The sequence below is a fragment of the Physeter macrocephalus genome, unplaced genomic scaffold, assembly GCF_002837175.3.
Source record: "Physeter macrocephalus isolate SW-GA unplaced genomic scaffold, ASM283717v5 random_1790, whole genome shotgun sequence".
NCBI classification, from domain to species: Eukaryota; Metazoa; Chordata; class Mammalia; order Artiodactyla; family Physeteridae; genus Physeter; species Physeter macrocephalus.
This window is the reverse complement of record NW_021146546.1, coordinates 1,169-25,000: the sequence shown is the minus strand read 5'-3', so window position 1 is coordinate 25,000 and position 23,832 is coordinate 1,169. Positions and strand designations below refer to the sequence as shown.

General features: G+C 62.5%; 2 protein-coding genes and 1 long non-coding RNA gene across 4 annotated transcripts; 2 read left to right on the top strand and 1 right to left on the bottom strand.

The window, feature by feature from the left end:
* Positions 1 to 393: 393 nt before the first annotated feature.
* Positions 394 to 3,728, bottom strand: LOC114485405 (uncharacterized). Its single transcript, XR_003678856.2, has 3 exons — positions 3,592 to 3,728; positions 1,588 to 2,103; positions 394 to 605 (listed from the first exon to the last, which is right to left on the bottom strand). It is a non-coding gene; the product is annotated as an uncharacterized lncRNA (long non-coding RNA).
* On the top strand, positions 2,111 to 4,969 carry DUSP28 (dual specificity phosphatase 28). Its single transcript, XM_007109117.2, has 2 exons — positions 2,111 to 3,730; positions 3,894 to 4,969. Exons 1-2 carry the CDS (start codon positions 3,338 to 3,340, stop codon positions 4,020 to 4,022), a joined length of 522 nt encoding a protein of 173 aa, XP_007109179.1. The 5' UTR covers positions 2,111 to 3,337; the 3' UTR covers positions 4,023 to 4,969.
* Positions 4,970 to 8,747: 3,778 nt separating this feature from the next.
* Positions 8,748 to 18,874, top strand: RNPEPL1 (arginyl aminopeptidase like 1). 2 transcript variants are annotated; one of them, XM_028486769.2, is made up of 11 exons: positions 8,748 to 9,347; positions 12,845 to 12,985; positions 13,512 to 13,663; positions 14,180 to 14,296; positions 14,469 to 14,704; positions 14,931 to 15,044; positions 15,426 to 15,538; positions 15,894 to 16,032; positions 16,967 to 17,197; positions 17,270 to 17,412; positions 17,878 to 18,874. In XM_028486769.2, the coding sequence occupies exons 1-11, from the start codon at positions 8,820 to 8,822 to the stop codon at positions 18,169 to 18,171; spliced, it is 2,208 nt and encodes a 735-aa protein (XP_028342570.1). In that variant the 5' UTR covers positions 8,748 to 8,819; the 3' UTR covers positions 18,172 to 18,874. The 2 variants fall into 2 exon arrangements, with proteins under 2 accessions (XP_028342570.1, XP_023980536.1); XM_024124768.3 differs by having other exon boundaries at positions 8,749 to 9,347; positions 15,924 to 16,032.
* Positions 18,875 to 23,832: the final 4,958 nt, after the last annotated feature.

Below are 23,832 nucleotides of genomic sequence, written 5' to 3'. Positions count from 1 at the left end.
ATTAGAATTCAGTTGAAGGCTTTGAAAAGTCAACAAAAGCCACTTAAAGACTGCAATCAAATTAGATGCATGTGAGACACTGTAAAAGATCTGTGAGTAAAAAAACATTTTTAAAAATTCCGAAAGGATTCTACTGGCTGATCGCTTCTCAAGTGCTTTTAAGTTCACATGAAGGAAAGCAAGGGAAACTGGAAGTCACGGCTGGGCACTGAGTGCCACTATGAGTAACAACACCTCAGCTGACCCACAGGGAAAAGTAAGCGGATGTATATGTGTGATCATGACTCATCAGAGGAAAGTGAGTGGATATACATGACAGGTTGTAGGTCAAAATACAATGTTTAAGGGAGTGGGTAAAAATCTTGCTTTAAATGACTTTTTACATCAACTAAATGATGGTTAGGTTTTTATCTTTTATCAGAATCACATGGGGGGCATGGTAACACACAGCTTCCTGTGTCTCACTCCCAGAGTTTCCGGTTCAGCAGGTCCTGAGTAGTGGACTCCTGAGAATGTGCATTGCTACCAAGTTCCCAGATGCTGCTGAAATCTGGACCACGCTTTGAAAACCACTGGGCCATGGTGTGGTGGGCAGGTGGTGTCGACTGCAAAAAGAAAAAGCACAACCTGAGAATTATGAGTTAAGTTTTTGGGGGGGCAAAATGAGGCCAATACCCCAGGAGGCAGCATTTCAGAGAGCTCGGAGAAACTGCTCTGAATAGGTAGTGGGGAGGTCAGTATGTATGTGATTTTGGTGAAGGGGGGTCCATGCAATCAAGCACGTATTTTTTGCAGAAGGTTCCTGCTCGTCACGAGGAGCAGACGTCACCATGAAGGATTTTAGTGCTTCTCTAGATACGAGGAGATACAAGAATTGGGCTCATAACATCTTCTCCTGAGAATATCTAACCATCTGAAGAACTGTTCTGCCAGTTTTTCCTAGAGTACAGAGTGCCACATTCCTGTTCTCTGCCCTGAATTCCTGTCAGGAGGTGTTGAAGGTCAGCAGCTGCAGCGGCTCATAATTTAATCCTTGTAGAGGAAGATGGTCAGTGCCAATTTGCAGGTGACAAGGGAACAGAAAGGATGATGGACAAAGCAGGAGGGGCCTTGAATGCCAGGTTAAAAGCAGAAGCAGCAAGACATTTTTAAACAGGAGGGCAGTGCAGTCAGATGTGTGCTCTGAGGGGTTTCAAGACTTTTTGCCTGGGACCCATTGTAATACCCCATTTCATATCATGAGCCAGTACAAACATAACTCAAAAAATTATGAGGAAAAACTCCCTCTGCTACATGCACGCACCCTAATATTTTCATGTAGTCTATTCTTTTCTATACCATTTTACTAAAAACATAGGTCATAACCCACAAAATTGATTTCACAACCCACTAACGGATCACAGCTTGCTGAGTCAGGACCAACATTCAGAAAAGCACTGCTTTAAAAAGCATATTCCGGCTACAGTGAGGAAGGCTGGAAGGCTCCCCTCAGGAGGCTGGTGCCAAGCCCAGAAGAGGGTGGCCCAAAGTAAACACAGCAATCAAGGTGGAGAGAATGGATTTGAGATACTCAGGATGACTTGTTACCGATTCATTAACTCAATGTGGTGAAACAGCGTGAGGTTATCAGTTAAGAGGCCTTGGAACAGAAAATCCACCTCAAATATCCAACAGTAAAGGGTGATTGGATGGCTCAGGAAACCAAACAGTCCAGAAGTTGGAGGCTCTTCAGGTTTGGTTTGATTCAGTGGCCCAACAATATCTTCGAGGACCGTTTCTTCAGCTGTGCTTTCAACCAAGGCTGGCTTCCCTTTGTGGTCATAAGGAGAGGACAGAGGTTTCCAAGCCCCTCTCTCCTCTTTGGTTCATATGGCAGCCCAAGCCCTTTCCTGAAGCAATCATGGGGGTAGAGGCGTCACTGACTGGATGTAAGCAGAAGCCCGATTCTGGAGCTGGGGGACAGGAAATCTCCACCTACTTGGATGGCTCCCGTGAACTCTGGGGAAAATGGTAATCCCATCCCAGGAAAGTCAGACTCCTTCCTTAGGCCACTGAAGAGGGAAATGGATGCTGAGAAGGCCTCTACGTAGGTGATGTCTGGACCTGTGAAGACCAGTGAAGACCTGGTTACACACCAACATTTGAATCTTTAGCTCAAGGGAGAGCCCCAGGTAGCAAAAAAGATCTGACAGTTACCAATGCTTGGTGGCTTTGGCTAGAATGGAGAGAATCAAGGTCACCCAGAGAGACTGTACAGGTTCATTTTGTCAGGTTTATTGAGTACTCTGGGGGTGGGGGCAGGGCATGGGTGTACTGGAGAATAATTTCTGATAGAACAGATTGCAAATCTTAAGTAAATGATGCAGATGAACCAGAAAAAATGTTTTCATATTACTAGAATAGAAGTGAAATGGCAATAACTAGATGCATGCAGGACTGGAAGACGGTTAACTTTTCACTGAAACCAGCCCCTGAAAGACACTGGACCTCAGAAAAATCTATTGAAGAGGGCTTCTTACATGGCAACTGTATAATTAAATGGTATTAATTCTTTAAAGTTACAGTTATAACGCAAAAAAAAAAAATTGAGAAAAATAAAAACAAAAATATTGGTCTATGAAAAAATGATGAAAAGCTAACGATAAGTAGCTTTATTTTATATGGAACCATGTTTTACTATAAAAGGGAAAATGCAGAAACTACACAGGGTGATTTATTAGAAAACAAATAACAAAACGGAATATACATAAAGCTATACTAAAGGGCACCTCACCTGGCAATGAGGTTATAAGAGAAACAGTTATTAAGGGGCCTACCTACAAAACGATGTGGAGGATACTGGTCAGTGCCCAGATGAGAATCTGTGACAGGGTCGCCTGCTCCTCTGCACATCAGCCACAGCTTGAGAAGCGCACCTCCCCGAGCCCCGCCCAGCTGGAAACCTCCACGTTCGCAGGGACAGGCACCAGCTCGTCTCAGATCTCCCGGCTTGCAACCGGCGGGGCTCTGGTATCCAGCGAGGGGAGGCCCATTCCTCCTAGCAACCCGAACCCGCCCACCTCACTGCGGCCAATCAGACTCTTCCGATGGCCATCAGGCCAGCCAATGGCCGCAACCCCCAGCCTCAGCCAATCAAAGGAGGCCTCTCTCGTTTAGACCTGGCCAATGAGGAGGCGGCCAGGGCTTTGTGGGCGTGCCCGCTCGTGCACAATCACTACAGGGCTCTCCCCGGGAGGGGGAGGAGCGCCCCCTCGGAGGCCTCTAGGACCCGGGAGCGCCCGGCCAGCCTGCCGATGGCCCAAAATAGGAACCCGGGCTGGGGGCCCGAGAGCCGGTCATGGATGCGGAACGAGCCGGACGCCGCGGGGCCGCCAAAGCCGCCCCGCCGCCGTTCGTGCGCGTCGCCCCCTCGCTCTTCCTCGGGAGCGCGAACGCCGCTACCGCCCCGGAGCTGCTGGAGCGCGCGGGCGTCACCCTGTGCGTCAACGTTTCGCGCCAGCAGCCCGGCCCCCGCGCGCCCGGCGTGACCGAGCTGCGCGTGCCCGTATTCGACGACCCGGCTGAGGACCTGCTGGCGCACCTGGAGCCTACCTGTGCCGCCATGGAGGCCGCGGTGCGCGCCGGTGGAGCCTGCCTCGTCTACTGCAAGAACGGCCGCAGCCGCTCGGCCGCCGTCTGCACCGCCTACCTCATGCGTCACCGCGGCCTCACGCGGGAGCAGGCCTTCCAGGTAGGGCGGGGCTTTATCGTGGGCGGGGCGTCCGGCGGGAAGGGGCGGGGCGTTCGGGGCGGGGCGAGGCTCTAGGCAGGGGCGGGGCCTCCGGGCGTTGGGGATGCCCGCGGGGCTTGCAGGCAACGCTGCGCGGTGTCTAGCCAAAGCCTCTCGTTTGCAGACTGTGAAGAGCGCCCGCCCGGTGGCCGAGCCCAACCCAGGCTTCTGGTCCCAGCTCCAGAAGTACGAGGAGGCCCTGCAGTCATGCTCCCGCCTGCCCGGGGAGCCCTCGGGCCCGACTGAGCCCTAATGGGTCAGCCCTTGAGGACGGCCCAACCCCAAAGCGGGGCGCTTGGAGTTTCCTGCAGCCTTGGGGTGGGAAGAGGTAGTTCATGCACTGACGGGAGGGTGGTCTGTCCTCTCCTGCCTCACGTCCCACGGATTTTTTATTTTCTGCAACTTCCTGAAGGTCTCTGTTCCCCCTTGACGGTAGGGCAGGGGTGTGTCCACCGAGGAGAGAACTGAGAACCGTTCCTCCCCTGGTCAGGAGGTTTATTAGACAGAGCTTGGTCAGGAATATCAAAACCACTTGAGGGATTTTAGCCAGAAACACATTTACTATTGAGAGATGGAGGCCAGAGAGCCAAGGTCAGGAGATGGGGAAGTACAGGAGTCATGGAGACCCGCCACCTTGTTCCTGGCTGCCTTCCACTCTGATGTGGGCGACTTCTGGGGGGCTGCTGGCAGAACCTCATGCCTGCCACCTGCTCAAGCCACAGGGGCTTTCCCACACCTCACACTGGTCCCATCGCGAAACGCAACACGGGATCCAGCTGGTGAGGGCCCAGTTTCCAGACTTGCAGCTGCTGTGACACCCAGTGAGGGTTCGAGGCTGTGTGACAGACCACCCAGTGTGGGCACCCTTGGGGACCTCAGTGTCCGTACCCACCTCCTACCTTACTGGCCTTCCAGTTTCAGCAACAGCAATGAGTCCCAGCCTAACATCCTGCAGCCAAGGTCATGTCAATGCAATGACCACCCATGTGTCTGAGCTTGTTGATTCCTCTTCTGGTTCAGAGGCCACCCCGCTTGGACACACTACAGCCTAAAGACTATACTAGAAAATTAATCACCACCAACACTCCTTAAATAAGATAGTGGGGAAAGAGTAAAGGAAAAATTGGGTAACACATATGAGTTACAAATAATATCCCTGGTTAATATACAAATATATACATAACAAGGTTATGAATAAAATACTGCAGTTGATGTTTATCATTTTCCCTGACCCTCAGCCAATACCTCAGGTCCTGGTCTTTCCTAGTCGGGTGTCTGGAGCCTTCATCCTGAAGAGCCCTGAGTGGTCCTGCCTGCAATGGCGCTGTGGCCTCTGTGACCTCTGCCATACAACCAGGGAGTACTGGGAGGCATCAGGAGAGTGCCCCGAGTTCCAGCATACTCCTCCTGGTCCCCCCGAGCAGCAGCAAAGCCCTGCTGCCCCTTGAAAGTCAGGATCAGGGAATTCCCTGGCGGTCCAGTGGTTAGGAGTCGGTGCCTTCACTCCTGGGACACAGGTTCGATCCCTGGTCAGGGAACTAAGATCCTGCAAGCTGCATGGTGCAGCCAAAAACAAAAAAAAAACAAAAAAAAAAGAAAGAAAGAAAGAAAAGTCAGGATCAGTCACCTCACCCAGCAGAGCAACTCCTGATTTGAGGCTTGTGGCGCCCCAGATGGTGAAGTGGTGTCTCAGCCTCCCATCCAGGTGTGTCCCCAGATGGAAGCATCCTACCTGCAGATGAAGACCTCTGAGCCAGCAGAGCCCAAAGTTGTGGGGATGGGAAGCTCACTCTCTGTGAGTGAGGCACTGGGGCGGCTGTGAAAGGGTCTTCCCCCTCCTCAACCCTCTTGCACATCTGGGCTTCCAGCTGTGACGGTCCCCGGCTCAGAGCATACACCACGCCCTGTAGGTCAGCACCCGGCCCGCCGCGATGTCCCCGCCCAGCAGCCCCCATGCCCGAGAGCCACAGCCCTCGTCATAGCCCAGAGGCAGCTCTTCGTGGCTACCCCGACTTTCACACAGTCTTGGAAGGCGTGCCAGCTGCCGCTTGCTCCCCACAAGCCCCTCATAGCTCGTGTCCCTTTCCCATCAACCCCGTAAACAAGCCCCTGCTGCTGCCTCCACGTGGCAGGTGAGGCTCCAGCGGCTCCATCCGTAACCTCAGGTGAGCTGAGCGGTTTGCCCGGCTAGGAGGTCAGGAGCCAGGACCTGAGCCCACATTTTTACCCTGTGTGCTCATGACACCCTTGCTGCACACCCCCTCACCTGCTGACCTGGCCCTAGGTGACAGGGCTGCCAGGGAGCCTGGGCCAGGCTGAAGGACATCTGTGGGTCACATCACCCTTTTGTCCCACCGTCTCCATTCTGAGAACCATCCAACTTTGGCTGCCGCCAGAAGCCCAGGTATCCCTAGGACCTCTGACCCAGGGACAACACAGCCCCCACGTGAACACCACAGGCTTCCTGGAAGCCCTCCTGCCTCCGTGTCCACCCGCTGGCAAGTGAGGCCAGGGACCCACTCCCCTCCCAGTGCCAGCGCACTTGAATAGGGGTACCTCGTCCACGTGCATCAGGGGAAAGCTGGGGTGCAGGCGGAGTGTCAGCTGCATCAGCCCACCCAAGCCAGCCAGGATTTGATCATCAAAAGGCTGGTGGATGAAAATCCCTATGGGAGAAACCCCAGCCTCTAGCAGTCCCGACTTTCAGGTTCCCCTCCCCTAAGTGGTTTGGGGTGGGATGAGAGGAGGACCACGCTGCAGCCACCCTGGACCTTTGTCAGCAAGGCAGTGCCCCCGTCCCCCAGCACTGAAGGCACTGTCGTCTGCAGGACACGGACAGGGTGGAGAGTGGAGACGACCCCTGTGGCCCTCACAGTTCACAAATGCCTTGGTGGGCTGCCTTTAATACTGTAGAACAGGTCTGTGTGCTCCCGTAAGACTGGCTTGTGTTGGTGCCTTACAAAAATGTGGGGTGGAAGGCACCGCCCCCCCCCCGGGGGGGGTGGGCAGAAGTGGTAACAGCTCCTCTGGACCTGCAGGACTACCCCATTCCACCCCTTCTGTGTGCAGAACTGGCCGCTGGGAGGTACCCAGGAGAGAAGGGATGAGACCCAATCCCTGCTCACCCAAGTCCAGGGGACCAGGAGGGCGAGAAGCCACCTGATGTTAACTTACCCTGAGTGTGCAGGTGGCTGGTAGACCTGCCTGTGGGTGCCTAGGGCAGGCTAGTGTGGGTGCCCACACACGGTCCTCTTGAAGGTCTTCTAACTCCAGCCCCACTGGCCTGGTGGGGGGTGGGTGGCTCCAAAAGGCGGGTCAAACTGGGAGTGCCATCTAAAGCACTCTGCCCTTGGCACCTGGGCAGGCGCTGGGCCACCTGAAGGCCTCGAGGACTGATCAGACCCCAGTTCTCTTCCCTCTTGAGTCTCGGACGCAGGGCTGAACCCCCTCCTCCAGGTGACTGGCAAGTCTGGAGTGGGCCCCGACAAGGAGATTGTGTGCCCCCAGCTCAGATGGCACGTAGGAAACCTGAAGAGATGCCTCAGTGTAGGTGCTCTGAGTCAGTGAACGTGTGTCCTCCCACTCAGGCGTCCTTCCCTCCCAGCCCCCCACCTGGGAGGAGGGCAGGCAGAATCACGTGGGTGACAGATTGGGATACTGAGCCCAGAAGGATCAAACGCTACTCAGGGATGCCATCGAGGTCAAATGCCTTGTGAGTCAGGCCCCAACTTTGCCACAGGGAGACTGATGAGGGGAGAGAGGTGGGGGGGGTTCCAGGCCAAAAAGCCCCTCCTCCCTACGGGTCTGACTTCTTACGCGACGATGACAGCAACATCTTGGTGGCCCCTCTGGTTCCATGGCTTTGAGATCCCTCTGGTGCTAGCTCTTTGAGCACCCTCGCTGGTCTGCAGGCACCCCTTCCGGGCCTAAGTCTCTGGACAGGCTGGGCGAGGTGGAATGGGGACAGGCAGGCCAGGTCCTGTTACTGCCCAGCACTCACCTATACAGTCTTCCTCCAGGGCCCCAACAGGCCTTAAGGCAGCGCTGTCCAGCACAACTTTCTACAATGACGGGATATCTGCTCTGTCGAGGATGGCTACCACTAGCCAGACACTATCCTCCAAACACACACGGAGACCTTGAAATATGGCGAGTGCAACTGAGAAACTGAACTTCTAATTTAATTTAAATCTAAATAGCTACACTTATCTGACAGCACAGCCTTAAGGTTCTCGAGCACCGCCATGTACCATATGGCACGTAACACAGACCACTGGTCTCACAGGGGAGTGGGTCGGGTGTATGGAAATCATTCCATCACTCCATCATTCCTGGGGCCAGAGGTTCCCGAATGGACGAATAACACTGAGTTCCAGACGCCACACTTCCCAGCTTCCCTGACCCAGGTGTCCCAGCAGTCGCTGCCCCAGGAACCTGGCCCGCAACATCGCTGAGGGATCGGGCATCCTGACTCCCGGGGTCTCCCAGCCGCGAGCCGGGTAGGAAGCGCAAAGGGCTGGGGAGACCGCAGGGCCACTCCTCCGCCCGGCGCGCCCGGGACCCCGAGCACACAGCGCCCCGCCCCTCACCCCCGGCTCCCGCTTTCCCCAGCCCCCAGCACAGTGCCCCGGCCACCCGCACACGGCCGCCGCAGCCCCATGCTCCGCACCCGGCTCCCGGCCCCAGCCCTGGCACAGCGCCCCCGGCCCCACGCACAGCGCCCCCGGCGCCCCTGTCGCCCCGCCCCGCACAGCGCCCCGGGCTCGCGGTCCTAGCCCCGCTCGCGGCTCCTCGGTCCGCCAGTTCACAGCGCCCCCGCTCACTGCGCCCCCGGCTCCCCGGTCTCCCCGAGCACAGCGCCCCCGGCGGCGGCCGAGCGGAGCCCGAGCGGGGCGGCGCACGGAGCGGGGCCGGGCCGGGCGGCTCCCGGCGCGACTTCCTGTTGTGCCCTCGCCCCGCCGCCGCCGCCGCCGCCGCCGCTGCTGCCCCTCGCCCGCTCCCCGCGGCCCGGCGCGGCCGCCGCCCATGGATTTCACCTAGCGCGGCGGCCATGGCGGCGCAGTGCTGCTGCCGCAAGGCGCCCGGCGCCGAGGCCGCGCCCGCGCGTCCGCCGCCCGAGCCGCCGCCCGCCCTGGACGTGGCCTCGGCCTCCAGCGCGCAGCTCTTCCGCCTCCGCCACCTGCAGCTGGGCCTGGAGCTGCGGCCCGAGGCGCGCGAGCTGGCCGGCTGCCTGGTGCTCGAGCTGTGCGCGCGGCGACCCGCGCCCCGCGCGCTCGTGCTCGACGCGCACCCGGCCCTGCGCCTGCATTCGGCCGCCTTCCGCCGCGCCCCCGCCGCCGCCGGCGAGCCACCCTGCGCCTTCGCCTTCGCTACACCCGGGCCGGGTCCCGCGCCGCCGCCCCCGCTGCCCGCCTTCCCCGAGGCGCCCGGCGCGGAGCCCGCATGCTGCCCGCTGGCCTTCAGGGTGGACCCTTTCACGGACTACGGCTCCTCGCTCACCGTCACGCTGCCGCCTGAACTGCAGGCGCACCAGCCCTTCCAGGTCATCCTGCGCTACACCTCGACCGACGCCCCCGCCGTGAGTCCCCCCACCCCGCCGGGTGGGCGCTGGGGCGGTGGGCTGGTCGCCGGGTCGTTTCCAGGCGGCTTCTCCCCGCGCTGCCGCCAGGCTAGGGGGGCGTTAATGTGGGCTCTGCGCCTGAGGCACCTGCGGAGAGATGGGGCCGGCCTGGCACTTCCCCACCTGGCTCCGGAGTCCTGTCCAGGTGCCTGCAGTGCTTCCCAGCTGGTGCCTGGGGAGCCCTTAGGAACCTTGGACCGAGCGAGAGCCTGGGTGCTGGCCCTGGACCGCGGGGACAGGGGACCGCATGCCACCACGGGAAGCCTCTCCTTTCAGGTGTGCAGGGACTGTCCCTTCCTGGGGACAGGGACAGCTTCTGGTGAGCACACGCCAAGCCATACATCTGAGGGAGCCTAGCACTGAGAAGCAGGCCAGGCAGTGTCAGATGTGGAAGGGCCTCCGTGTGACCTGGCCTTCAGAGGACTGTTCTCTGCAGGTGGCAAGAGGGGCGGACCTGCCGGAGTGGGAGGCGGTGAGGCCCGGGTTGGCTCTAATGCTTCAGGCCCCCTGGGGACTGCCGGGTGCGGCGGCAGGGTTGCCCCGTGTCCACGTAGGCTCTGCAGGGCTTTGGACATGGAGCACCTGCCGCCCCAGGGGCTCAGCAGGAAGGCTGGGTGGCCCAGGCTGGGTGCTGTGGCTGCAGCACCCCTCCACCATAGGAGGGCTTTCAGGATGGAGCAGGGCCTTCCGTTCTGGCAGCATGTGGGTTCCTGGGTCTCCGTGTGGACAGCACACTTGTGACACTGCTCCCACTCCAGACAGGCAGACAGACACACACACACACACACACACACACACACACACACACACACGGTCTCTGTGTGGACAGCACACTTGTGACACTGCTCCCCCTCCAGACACACACACACACAGACACACACTCACACACCATACACGTACACACACACACACACACACGCCATGCACGTAGCTCTGGGAGGCCCCAGAAGTTTCCGTGTGTCAGTGCCCACGGCATGTAAATGGATAGGGTGATGCACAGGTAGCACAGAGGCACCAGGTCAGGAGCCATCAAGGTGACATCTGGACAGGAAGAGCCTAGGGCAGACACACACCTACGGGCTTCCTGCATGACTCCCAGGAACCCTCAGCTGCCACCTCACCTCCTTTGTGAGCTTCCGTGGGTGTGCTGGCCTGGCCCCTGGCCTGCTGGGTTGGCATCTGCTGGGGTAGCCTGGGTCTGACAGCGGCATGTGTGCCTCCCACCGCAGCCGTGAGAACAAAGGGCTATGATCCTCCCAGACCTTGATCTGTGAACTTGGAGCCCAGGTGTCTGGTCCACCCAAGACTGGCAGAGTGGTGGGACTAGGGCCCATAACAGGCCACCGTTGCTGGCCTGACTGTATCCCCAGCAGCCTGACCATGGGGGCCTGTCCCCAGCATGAGCCAAGGGCTACCTGCAGGAGGGCCCACTGCGGGGGGAGTCTCCTTAAATGCAGATTCCTGGGTCCCAGCCCCAGGAAGCTCTGTGGCAGGGCCCAGGAGTCTGCATTTTTGAACAGGCTCCCCAGACAGGCCTTCTGAACATTGGGGCAGCCCTGGGGCTCAGCAGAAAAGGAAGATACCGGTGCAGACTCCTCGCCGTGAGAGGACAGAGACATAGCGGCCCAAAGGAAGTTTTGAAGACGTCTGTGAACGCTGACAGTGGTCTGGCTGGGTCTGCAGGAACTGGATAGGCAGCCCTGCCGAGCCTGGGCATCTGCTAAGATCTGGGGTCTGCAGGAGAGGCAGCCCCCTCCTGGGTCTGGGGTCCGGGGTCCTCCACCTCTGTGGTCTCGGCATGGACAGCCCCCAGTGGCAAGCAGCCGTGGTCACCAGCGGCTGCAGGTTGCTCAGACCTGTCACTTGCAGGGGGCTGGGCTCCTTCCGTAACGGCCCTGGGAGAACCTGCGTGCGCTCGGTCACTGAAGTGGACGAGGAACAGTCCAGTTGGCTTCAACGATCATGTCGTCCCGGCAGAGGGGGCGTGAGAACAGATTTGGGGCCCCACAGAATGGCTGCGGTTGGGTTGGGGGAGCTCCCCCAGGCTCCGTGCTGACCTTCCTGGAGACCCTGGAATGTCTGGCCGGAGTTGAGAGGGGGTGTCTTGAAATGGCCCTAGGGAGGCTGGGGGCAGTGGTGGGCACGAGGGTGCGAGGGAGGGCTCCCTAGTGGGGGTGGGGCCTGGCCTTGGCATCCGGGGGGAGGTTGGCCGAGAGGGCGACAGCGTCCGGCAGGCGTGGAAGCAGGTAGGCGGCACGGCACAGAAGAGCACCCCCATCCTCGGCCCCCCGTGGCCTCCCCGGGCCACCAGCACTGTGCAGTGGAGGCATCTTCCAGGCGGGGGCCATTTCCTTGCGCAGAAGCCCTGAAGGGCGTCCTCCCCACTCCTGCCCTGAGCCCACGCCCACCCCCGGCGGCTGCCTTTCCCGAGGACACCGTGTGTGGTGTCAGGTCCTGTGCGGAGGTCCCCGTCCGTCCTGCAGATGAGCGAGGCACCCACCAGTGCTGCCCCGCCCGGGAGGTGGGTGGCTGGGCGCCGGTGGCCGCTGCGGGGTCTGTCCACAGTGCTCCGGCCGTGGCCCCAGCGGCCCTCCCCCGGGCTGCTCGTGTCCCGCCCATCCTCTCCGAGAGCCCGGCCCGAGCTCCCTGCCCGAGCTCCCTGCCCACAGGCCCTGGCCGGGAGCCCTTCTCCCCATGGGGGGGTCCCTCCCCGTGGGGCTGCCCCATTCCCAGGGGGTGGCCCTGGGCTCAGGCATACGTGGGGGTCACCAGGAAGCACTGCTTTCCCCACACGTCCACATTGCCGGCTCCCCTTCCTGGCTGAGGCCGGGTTCGCTCCTGCCTGTGAGAATTTGGACTCGGGTGCTCTGACCGTCTCAATTTCCCTCTGGCAGCTGGCGTGAGGGGCACAGGCTGGGGGACTCCCCGGGTGCATGGCTCCCCACCTGGAGAGAGGCCTGGCCCTGGTGGCGAAGCACAGGCCACACTCTGTGTCAGCTGCCCTGCCTGCCCAGGGTGGGCAAGCGATGGTGCCCAGGAGCTGCTGTTGGCCCTGGACGAGCCCAGTCAGGCCATCCCCTCCTGGGCCCTTCCTTATTCCCTCCCTCTCCAGCCGCTGCCCCAGCAGCCCCGGGCCTGGAAGCCTGAGCAGGACAGGGGGGTTGGGGCCACTTCCCAAGGCCTTGCCCTCTCCAGGAACTCTGCCTAGCTTTCAGGAATCAAGGCTGGGCTGGCAGGGGTGTTCTGGAGTCCCCACGTGCTGCTCTCTGTGGGGCAGGGCCCCCAGGCTCCCCCCATTCCCTGTGTGCCTCGGGTGCCCCCGCCTCACTGGTACAGTGAGGGCCGTCAGCCAGCAGCTCTGGTCTCCAGGAGGCCTCAGCCCACGTGATGGGGAGGGCGTCACTGGCCAGAGCCCGGGGGCCGTCGGCTGATACCCCGCCCCCCGCCCCCCGCAGATCTGGTGGCTGGGCCCAGAGCTGACCTACGGCAGCGCCAAGCCCTTCGTCTTCACCCAGGGCCACTCCGTCTGCAACCGTTCCTTCTTCCCGTGCTTCGACACGCCTGCCGTCAAGTGCACCTACTCGGCCGTCGTCAAGGTCAGCGCCCACCAGCAGGCCCCGCTCCTCACGCCCCCCTGCCCGAGCCTGGCCCCAGCTGCCACCAGGACCGCTGCTCTAGGGGGAGCGCACCCTCCTCGCTGTGCGGGAGGGGGCAGCCCGATAGGGTCGGGGTCCTGGACCCGGGATGAGCCAATAGGCCCCTGACCAGGGGAGGGCACAGACGGAGTCGCTGGGTCCCAGGGCTCCTGGCCTGAGCGTGGCGGCACCCCTCCGCCCACCCGACTCCCGACTGGGGCAAGAGGCGTGCAGACCAGGGGCGTGGGGTTCCCCGAGGAGTGCGGGGGGCCCCCCGATGGGGCTGAGAGGGTCCCCGACAGTGACACGGCCACCTGATCCAGGTGGCAGGGCTCCCCGTCAGGGACGTGGCGTTCCCTCCCGTGGATGCGGGGCTTCTGACCGGGCTGTGGCGTTCCCACTGGGGACACGGGGTGCCCGGACGGGGCGTGGGGCTCCCCATCGAGGACACGGGGTGCCCTGATGGGTGGGGCCTCCTCGAACACAGGCCCCGTCGGGGGTGCAGGTGCTGATGAGTGCCACACAGAGCACCTACGTGGAGGAGGAGGGCGTCTACCGCTTCCACATGGAGCACCCCGTGCCCGCCTACCTCGTGGCCCTCGTGGCCGGGGACCTCCAGCCGGCAGACATCGGGCCCAGGTAGGGCCGCCTCTTGCTTCCTGCAGCTGCTGCTGAGGTCCGGCGCCCAGGCCTCGGGGAGGCCCTACCGTGGGCCGGGTGTGCGGCCCGCGTCTGCAGCTGCCCGGCGGAGGACCCCACGTGCCGTATCGCCGCTCCCCGGGGCCGGCCCTGCCAGCTCCTCCCACTCCCGTGCACCCCCAGACCTGGAGCCTGGGCTTCCGGCCTCCCCGGCGCCCCGCGTAAGCTGGTCCTCCTGCCGGGCCGGGCCGCCGCTGGACACAGCCTCGCGCCTGCGCGGGCTCCCTCGGCTCAGAGCCAGGAGGAGCCAGCGGCCGCTCGCGTGTGGCCTGGCCCCCACTGTGGGAAGGGCCTGTGCGGTGGCGGCGAGTGAGGCAGGGCGGAGGGCAGCAGCTGGGCGGTGGACCAGGCCAGACTAGGTGCAGGTGGTGTTTGGGCCCAGGAGCAGAGGGAAGGCCTAGTGGGGTGAGGGGATGGGGGCTGCTCGGCCCCCACCCACCCTCTCCGCTGCGACAGGAGCCGCGTGTGGGCCGAGCCGTGCCTCCTGCCCACGGCCACCAGCAAGCTGTCGGGCGCGGTGGAGCAGTGGCTGAGCGCGGCCGAGCGCCTCTACGGGCCCTACCTGTGGGGCAGGTACGTCCTGGAGCACCTGGGAGCCTGGCTGGCTGCAGGAGGGCTCGGGGGGCCAGCCCCCACCCTAGCAAGAAGCGACGGGAGCCCGCGGTGGGGGGCCTTGTCTGCCCTCCCGGGAAGGAAGCGATGCTCGGGCCCCCGCCCTCTCACGGTCACCCCCCACCCTGGGCAGGTACGACATCGTCTTCCTGCCCCCCTCCTTCCCCATCGTGGCCATGGAGAACCCCTGCCTCACCTTCATCATCTCCTCCATCCTGGAGAGCGACGAGTTCCTGATCATCGACGTCATCCACGAGGTGGCCCACAGCTGGTTCGGCAACGCCGTCACCAACGCCACGTGGGAGGAGATGTGGCTGAGCGAGGGCCTGGCCACCTACGCGCAGCGCCGCATCACCACCGAGACCTACGGTACCGCCCGGGCTGGAGGAGGGGCGGCGGGGGCACCGCCGTGGCCTGGTGCAGGCTGGGCCAGCAGGGCCATCCGGGCACCGTGCGAGGGGCTGGGAGCCCAGCCTGGCCCCCGGGGTGCGGTCCCCCTGCCGTGCACGTGTCCAGCCGGGTGGCCGGGGGTCACCGCCACAAGGCTCAGGGCAGGGAGCAGCAAAGGCAGCAGCCTCGCACCTGCCCCGTCCAGGTGCTGCTTTCACCTGTCTGGAGACAGCCTTCCGCCTGGACGCCCTGCACAGGCAGATGAAGCTCCTCGGCGAGGACAGCCCAGTCAGCAAGCTGCAGGTCAAGCTGGAGCCAGGTACCCACTCCCACCGGCCCCGCGCCGGGCCCCGGACACGGCATCCTGCAGGGCCTCCTTGCCCACCCCAGGCTAACTCTGGCCGGGCGTCCCTGTCCCCACCGTGGCATCCCCGCAGAGGCCAGGTCAGGGGCCCCCTCAGCCTGCCACTGCCTCTCACGGGCTCTGAGCACCCGTCACCGTGGTGTGTGGACCGAGGTCTGCACCGAGGCCCCCCGGTAGGGCGGGCCCCATCTCCGCACGCCTGGGACATCTAGATGTGAGGGACAGCGGCCTTCAGCGCCTCCCGCTCCACGCAGCCCCTGCCGCCATCCTGCCCCCGTCCCTCGGGACCTGGGAGGGTCAGGGCACTGCCCAGAGCCGTGGGCGTTCCCCTTGCAGGGGTGAACCCCAGCCACCTGATGAACCTGTTCACTTACGAGAAGGGCTACTGCTTCGTGTACTACCTGTCCCAGCTCTGCGGGGATCCCCAGCGCTTTGACAACTTTCTCCGAGTGAGCAGCCCCCTCCCCGAGACAGGCCCCCGCGCCCCCCTCATCTCTGCCCCAACTCCCAGGGCTGCCCTTCTCTCCTGGTGGTGAGGACGGAGTGGCGGGGGCCTGTGAGCAGAGCTGGGACACGGCCTTCTCTCCGGGCAGTGCCTGGGGTGCTTCCTCCTCTCCGTCCCTCCCTCCCTCCCTCCCAGTTTTGACCGCTTGGCAGGGCCCACGTGGCAGCGGTGGGCGCCTCCGGCCGCCCTGGGCCCTGCCCACCGCTCTGTGCGGACGCCTCGGCGCGCGGCCCTTTCCGCTGCGCGGGCCCCGGCTGCGGGGCGGGCGGTGGGATGGTGATGGTGTGCCAGCCCCCCAGGCCTGCCGAGCCCTGCCCCTGCCCCAGCAGGCCTACGTGGAGAAGTACAAGTTCACCAGCGTGGTAGCCCAGGACCTGCTGGACTCCTTCCTGACCTTCTTCCCGGAGCTGAAGGAGCAGAGCGTGGACTGCCGAGCAGGTGAGGCCCACTGCCTGCCGCGGGTGTGCAACCGGCTAGCCCTGGGCCTGCCAGGGAGGCGGCGGGGGTGTGGGCTCCACCGCACGAGATGCCCCCCCTGCCTGGAAGAAACTCCCTCGGGTTCATCCGTCCTTCCTGCAGCCACCCTCGCTGGACAGTGTGGGCCTCGGGCTGGACACCATAGGAGCAGAGAGGAGGGTGTGCTTCCCAGCATGCAGGTGGCACTTAGGCCAGGCAGACCTGATTAAGCAGTCCCAGAAAGAGGTACCCGGAAACTGTGCAAAGGGCCTGGGGCAGGATCTGCGAGACGGAGAGAGGTTTGCCTGAGAGCTAGCTGAAGGCAGCTGGCCTGCTTGTGAGGCTCGTGGGGCTGTCCCTGGTCCAAGGGCTTGGGGGCCAAAGAAGACACTGGAGGGTCTGACGTCTAGGGAGAAGCCAGGGCTTGCTATAGGGCAGTGAGGTGTGGCTGGGAGGTGTGGGTAGGGGGACCCTGTGTTTGGGAAGCTTCGGTAAGTGCTCCGAGGGCTTTGGGGAGCGGGCGATGGGCAGAAGCTGCCCCCACGGCTGCCCAGCTCCAGGGCTTTAAAGCAGGAACATCCTTTTCCCCGGGTGGCGCTCCCACCCCCTCGTGGGGCAGAGCCTGTCCCGCCACCTCCCCTCCGTGGGTTTACAGTGCCTTGTCGTCTTCTACCCAGGAGAGGCGTGGAGGGGCCAGGGGTCCTTCAGTCACCAGCTCGAGCCTCTGTGTGCCCCTTCGCCGAAGCCACCCCAGTGGTTTGGAGTGGCAGGGGCTAGAAGTGACCCCGGCCTCCCCAGACGGCCCCCGCCCTCGGGGCTCCCAGGCCCCGGAACAGTCACACCCAGGCACACCCTCGGGGTCTGGGGTCTCCTGGGCAGGCCTGCTCGGGACCCCAGGGTGGCGTCTCCCCTGCAGGGCTGGAGTTTGAGCGCTGGCTGAATGCCACGGGCCCCCCGCTGGCCGAGCCAGACCTGTCTCAGGGATCCAGCCTGACCCGGCCCGTGGAGGCCCTCTTCCAGCTGTGGACCGCGGAGCCCCTGGACCAGGCGGCCGCCTCCGCCAGCACCATCGACATCTCCAAGTGGAGGACCTTCCAGACAGCGCTTTTCCTGGACCGGCTCCTGGACGGGTCCCCGCTGCCCCAGGGTGAGTCATGCAGCCACCGGGGTGGTGGGGGAGGGGAGGGGCCGGCTGGCCTGACCTGCCCGTGGCCGGCAGAGGTGGTGATGAGCCTGTCCAAGTGCTACTCCTCCCTGCTGGACTCGATGAACGCCGAGATCCGCATCCGCTGGCTGCAGATCGTTGTCCGAAACGACTACTACCCCGATCTCCACAGGGTCCGGCGCTTCCTTGAGAGCCAGGTACAGCCACCTCCCCCCTCCCCCCTCCCCCCCCGCCCCCGCCCACTCAGACTGGACATCCCAGAGAATGGGGTGGGGAAGACGTGGCGTCGGGGCTGGCGGTGGGGGGAAGAGCACAGAACCCGCCGGGCCTTGGGGAGGCGGTGCCCGAGGGCCAGGCTGGGAGCAGAGTCTGGGGTGGGGGTCTGGGCCCACTGGGCCCTGGGCGTGGACAGCCGGGGCATCTGAGCTCCTCAGAGGTCCTAGGGCCCCAGGCCTGCAGGGGCGCGGCCTCCCCGCTCCCCAGACCTGTCCCCCGGCGGTGCCCCCCTAGCCCGAGCTCCCTGGAGATGGGGCCTCTACAGAGGCCTGCAGTGGTGGAGGCGAGGACAGCGGGGCCCGCCCTGCGGCAGTGTGAGTGCAGCCCTGGGGCCCGCGGGCGGGAGGGGCCGGGGAGCGGCCAGCGTGACCAGCGGCCGCCCGCAGATGTCCCGCATGTACACCATCCCGCTGTATGAGGACCTCTGCACCGGCGCCCTCAAGTCCTTCGCCCTGGAGGTCTTCTACCAGACGCAGGGCCGGCTGCACCCCAACTTGCGCCGGACCATCCAGCAGATCCTGTCCCAGGGCCTGGGCCCCGGCACAGAGCCCAGCGTGGAGCAAGGCGGGGCCGGAGCGGACTCGGAGGCGGACGCGGACGCGGACGCACCAGCCCTGCTGCTCGGGGACGAGGCCCCCGGCAGCACCATCTCTCTCAGGGATGTCAATGTGTCTGCCTAGCTCTGACTTCTCGACACCACGATTGTGCCTTCTGGGCCCCGGCCCACCATGACCGCGCCTCAGCCTGGCCGGGAGCTCTGCCGGGCCCGCGCACCCCTCCTGCAGGCTCTCTGGGGGCCCCCCCAGGGCCGGCCGAGGCCCGGGGACCTGGTCCCCCCAGCCCTCTTGCACTGCAGGCCTGGAGCGGCCAGCACACGCCACATCCTCCTGTCTCAACACTGACTGCCAGGCGCTGCCCCTGGGTCGATTGCGACCACCACACCGTGCCTTACATCTGCCGGGGGCTCGGGCCACGCTGTCCCCCCAGCGTGCTTCCTCCCCGCGGACCCCGCACCCCACCCCCGGGGATGGCAGCCTCGGTTGGCCTCCGGCAGAGGACGCAGACATGCCCTCCGTGTGGGGGACAAGGGACACCGAGGAGGGGGTGGATGTCCCTGGGGAGGGGCCCCCCGGAAAGCCTTAGCTCCTCAGGGAACACGGGATCCCAGGCCCCAGGGGGAGTGGGACGGGACAGTCCGTCTTGGGGCTGCCTGGGGCCAGTGCAGCAATAACACACAGGGCGGGGCAGGCGGCGCTGGTGTTCTTTCTAGGCCCACCCTGCTGGAAGAGGCCTGGGGACCCCAGTGCTTAGGGCCGGGCCCCCCGGGGGACCACTGTGCAGGGTCACCGTGATTGTCCCATTAAACCTCCACTCTGCAAACTACCTCCCGGCCTGTTGTCCCAGCTGCTTCACACCCGCCCAGCTGCCGTGGGGCGGGGTCCTGAGCTGGTCACCGCCAGACACGCAGGCTCCCGGCCAGAGGCCGGAGGGGCTGGCTAAGGCTGAGCCTCTTCTCTGCCCCCAGCCCCCCCGACCGTCCCGCGCTGCCCTCGGAAGCCCCGAGCCTGCCCGGCAGCCCTGGGGGTCTGAGCACCAGTGGCATCCTGCCGCCTCCCCAGCCCCGCCCCGGACCCCCAAACACCAGAGCCAGGAGGCCGCTTGTCACCACCCTTGCTGTGGGCCTTTCTCAGCAGTGGTCCCCCATTCCAAACTGGAGTCAAGGAAGCGGTGAGTGTGACTTTGGGGGATGGAGAAGGAGGCACGTCTCCAAGCACAGGTGCAGCAGTCGAGGCTGCAGGTACTGGTGGGGCTTGGAAGAGGAAGTGAGGTTGGGGACCCACTTGGGGCATCGCCACGAAGGATGGCTGAGCTGTGGGCGCTGGGGTTGATGCAGCCACCACGACAAAGGGCAGCGATCGGGCCCCGCTCCCCCTGGTTGCCCGCGGGGTTGGGCTCACGGGGCAGCACACCTCTGGTTGTGGGTCTCCCGCCAGGATTACACGCTCTGGCCCCGCAGTGACATGTCACCTGACCCACCAGCCGGACCCACTCACAGAGCCCCCCCCTCTACCCAAGGGGCCAGGGCGTGGGAGGACCGCAAATGGTGGGCCAGCAACCTTGGCCCTGCCACATCCGGCCGCCGGGTCACCAGATGTCCCACTGACTCTGCTTCCTGCACTCGAGATCCAACCCCTCCACCGCACCCCCCTGTCCCGGCCAGGAGGTGACCTGGCCTCATCCAGTCACGGCCCAAGGTCTCGGGGGCCTGTCCCAGCACCAGGGCCAGGTGGGGCTCCACTCGGCCCAGCCACTCGTGAGCTGGAAGGCCAGTCACCCGCCGCGGGGAACAAGGACAGGGCGGCAGCAACAACACCCCTGCGGAGGGAGAAACACGGGGGGCCAGCAGCCCCCGCCCCATAGCAGTGTTAGAGGCCCGCCGGGGACCGCATCCTGGGCCAGGCTCCCCCAGTCCTGGGCTCCCTGTGGCCCTTGGCTCTGCCCTGGGAAGGGTCCGTCCTCCTGTCTAACTGGCCACGCCTGATCGTGGCATTATCCAAGCCCTCTTTGGGGGCTGAATTGCTTCCTCGGCCTCTTCCCCACCAAGGCCATTTTCAAGTCTCTAGTCACAAACTTTTTAGTCCCAGCCTCCTGGGTTCTTTGGCAGGGCAACTCTCAAAAGCACTGTGGTCCCCCAAGGTCCTGACGTGGCCTCTGTGGGCGTGCAGCCACACCCGAGGCGCGTGCTTCTCTCCTGCCACCCCCCCCCCCGGCCTCGCCCGACTTTGCAAGGCTCAGAAGCAAGCACCGGAGTGACAGCCACACCTCGGTGGTGTCCTTGCCACACTGTCCTGACTCGGATCTGCCCTCTGGGATGAGCAGGTGGCCTCTCAACCCTATGAGTCCCTGCATTCCTGCCTTTCTCCATTCCTTTTCCTCCCAGCTTGCAAACTGGGAATGTTTTTTCAGCCTATCTCTTCCTCGTGGTATCTTGCCAAACGCATCCTGTGACCAACACAGGCTGCCAGGGTTTCCCAACCTCTTCCACCAGACCTGTGAGTTATTTTGGACATGGTTTGCCTCATGGGTCGTCACGGTTGAGTTTTACCAAATGTTTCGTGGCTGCATACCACAGCTTCCAGTGATGGGCCCATGCCAGCCCCCAGCCTGCATCCTATGTCCCGATACAGCCTCACACCTATTCTGGGGCCGATGTCTGTGCTCTGGCAACAAACAGCTTTAAAATACCAACGTTTTATTTTATTTTATTTTTTATTATTATTATTTTTTGCGGTACGCGGGCCTCTCACTGCTGCGGCCTCTCCCGTCGCGGAGCGCAGGCTCCGGACGCGCAGGCTCAGCGGCCACGGCTCACGGGCCCAGCCGCTCCGCGGCCTGTGGGATCTTCCCGGACCGAGGCATGAACCCGCGTCCCCTGCATCGGCAGGCGGACTCTCGACCACTGCGCCACCAGGGAAGCCCTATTTTATTTTATTTTAAATTTATTTAGTTATTTATTTTTGGCTGTGTTGGGTCTTCGTTGCTGCGCGCGGGCTTTCTCTAGTTGCAACGAGCGGGGGCTACTCTTCGTTGCGGTGCGCGGGCTTCTCATTGCGGTGGCATCTCTTGTCGTGGAGCACGGGCTCTAGGTGCGTGGGCTTCAGTAGTTGTGGCTCGCGGGCTCCAGAGTGCAGGCTCAGTAGTTGTGGCGCACGGGCTTAGTTGCTCCGCGGCATGTGGGATCTTCCCGGACCAGGGCTCGAACCCATGTCCCCTGCGTTGGCCGGTGGATTCTTAACCACTGCACCACCAGGGAAGTCCTTAAAATGCCAGTGTTTTAAATGACGAAGTTTTATCTCTCCCTCGTGCCTTGTGTCCGCTTCAGGCCAGGCGGGGGTGTGGGCTTCCTGTCTCTTGTTCCTCGAGGACCCATGCTGATGGACAAAAGCACCTCGCCAGAGGTGGGGCTGTGAAGGGGCTCACACCAGCAGTCGGACGCGCTGGGGCCTCGCGCCACGTCTGTCCGCCCCGGCCAGGTGCATGGAGGTGGGGGTTTCGGCCAGCGGCAGTACCGCCCCCCGTAGGGGCTGAGGGCAGTGTTGGGAGGCAGAACTTTCGGGACGGAGAAGGGAGCAGTCAGGCAGGAGAACGGGGCCGAGGGGGCTGATGTCCAGGATGGGGATGGGAGTGGCCGTGAGCATCGGATCTGCCGGGGCCAAGAAGGTGGGGCAGCGAGGAGAGACGGCGGTGGAGAGCTGCCGCGTGAGGGTTTGCGCGTAGAGCCCCGCGCTGCCTGGAGCCTCTCTGGAGTCCAGGTACGGGTGTCTTGAGTCCCTCAAGCCGTGTCCTGTGTGGTCCAGACTCGCCTTGGGGGCGCTTCTCTCCCCTCCCCCACTCTTACTGGGACTTACTGGGGGTAAGTCCCCCTCTCTCAGGCCAGATGCCTTGGGTGGAACTTCAGATGTAAAGATAATGCCCAGCCAAGCACCCACCCAGGACAGCACCGACCACATGCACGACGGCCAACACTCAACCGGCCCAAACTGACCCCCAGGGAAGCAGGGCTAACAAAGTAATCAGAACTGAACTAACGTCTCAGCCACACAATGGCGGGGTGGGGGTGGTTTGAAATAAACCCTAAGACAGGAATAGGCACCTGTGAGATGACCGGGAGTCAGGAAAAAGAACCGGTCAGAGACCTTGGAAGTTTCTTAAAGGGACAACTTTTTAAATAAAAAAAATGCAACCCTAGAAGAATGGTCACAATGAAGACGGGACTCACGGATTGGAGCATCAGACAAAGAGCGCTCCTGGCGTCAGCAAAGGGCCTTACAAAGGGAAAGTACACAGGAAAAGCGAAGCCGTAGAATTCGCCCAAGACCCGGGGTCAAGGAAAGACTGGGCCGCCCAAAGAAGCTCAGACTGATCAAGGCAAACTCGCTCTCCACACATCCGGGGCTCCAGCCTCCTTTCCTTAGCCATTGCCCCCCTCTACTCACCATCAGACCTCCCTGGCCAGGCTGGGCCACCTGGGGCCGCCACGCCCCAGGCAGCCTCCCTAACCCGCATACCCTAACACAGGCTGTCCTTTCACCAAGAGCAATCTGATGTCAGCTGTTAAGGGTTTTTTGGTTTTTGTTTTCTTCACTTTCTCTCTAAATAATCACTGACCAGACCCTGGGAGGATGAAGGCCAAGAGCAGGGCAAGGACCCTGAACATGGGGTGTGCCAAGGCTGCCCGCAGGGCTAGCCCAGCATCTGACAGGGGCTCTAACGGGCACAGGGCAGGGTGCTGAGAGCGCTACCGCCCACCCACCCAGGCCCAGATAAACCTCCCTTGTTCAAAAACGCACGAGCAAGCAGAGAGGGACAGACTCCACGACCTGAAGTGAATGCAACGCCCGCAGTGCCGAAAATATCCCACTTTGGAAATACGGTCACCTCAGAGGACTGAGGTCAAGGAAGAAATTACCTGTGTTGTGTTCAAAGTAAAATTTAAGAACACGTGACCATTTTGGAGTAGTAGTTAAGGGGGAAAATTCCTATAAGGAGCATGTATCATTTTTAACAATGAGGTTAAAAAAAAAACCCAAAACTTAATCTAAAACATCACCCCAGAAGAATCCATTCCTCTATCAGCAAGCAGAGCGACCTAGGCCTGCCTGGTTCTGGAATGCTGGCTCCGTCCCACGTAGAGCTGTGGGGTCCTGGGCTGCCACCTCCTCCCTTTGAAGTTCAGGTTCTTTGTCGTAAAATGGGACAGTGACACCTACCTGAGATGCGTGAGGATCATACGAACTCCACGTGTCATCGTTGTTAAATGCATTTGAGCCTTCAGGCCCTTAGGGGTGGAGCCTTCCTCACTTCTGTTGAACCGATTGCGGGTTGCAGGAAAGACACAGATGACTTTGTTCCAGCCCTGCCTGGGGAGATTCCTTCAGCTGGAACCTTCAGGCGGGGGCAGGGGAGAGGCCCACGCCTCCAGAACCCACTCCCGCTCCGCGCTAGCTAAGCCCATCCCACAGAGGACAGTCCACATTCGTGGCCCTCGCTGACTGTCCCTCGGCCCAGGCCCAGCCTTGTTCCTCACTTAATCCTCAGCCCACCCCAGGGCCTCTGCGCTGTGGGGTTTGCAGCTGGAGACAGGGGCCCGGAGAGCAGCTGGGGCAGCTGCCCAGCAGGGCCAGGTTCCCGGTGATTCTCGCTCAGGCGACTTCAGGGTGCGCCTGGCTCGGGGGCCCGGGCCTACTGCTCTGCATGCCTCCCGGCCCTGCGGGGGCGGACGCCCGTACTGCCACCGTCTCTCAACGCTCAGAGGCCAGAGTTAGCTCTGGGATGTGCGT

Excerpts from the sequence above, each read along its gene's own strand:
- DUSP28 (XM_007109117.2), top strand. The coding sequence starts at position 3,338 with ATGGATGCGGAACGAGCCGGACGCCGCGGGGCCGCCAAAGCCGCCCCG. Across the intron at positions 3,731-3,893 it reads CGCGGGAGCAGGCCTTCCAG|ACTGTGAAGAGCGCCCGCCC; the intron begins GTAGGGCGGGGC and ends TCTCGTTTGCAG.
- RNPEPL1 (XM_028486769.2), top strand. The coding sequence starts at position 8,820 with ATGGCGGCGCAGTGCTGCTGCCGCAAGGCGCCCGGCGCCGAGGCCGCG. Across the intron at positions 13,664-14,179 it reads CCGGCAGACATCGGGCCCAG|GAGCCGCGTGTGGGCCGAGC; the intron begins GTAGGGCCGCCT and ends CCGCTGCGACAG. Across the intron at positions 17,413-17,877 it reads GGCGCTTCCTTGAGAGCCAG|ATGTCCCGCATGTACACCAT; the intron begins GTACAGCCACCT and ends GGCCGCCCGCAG.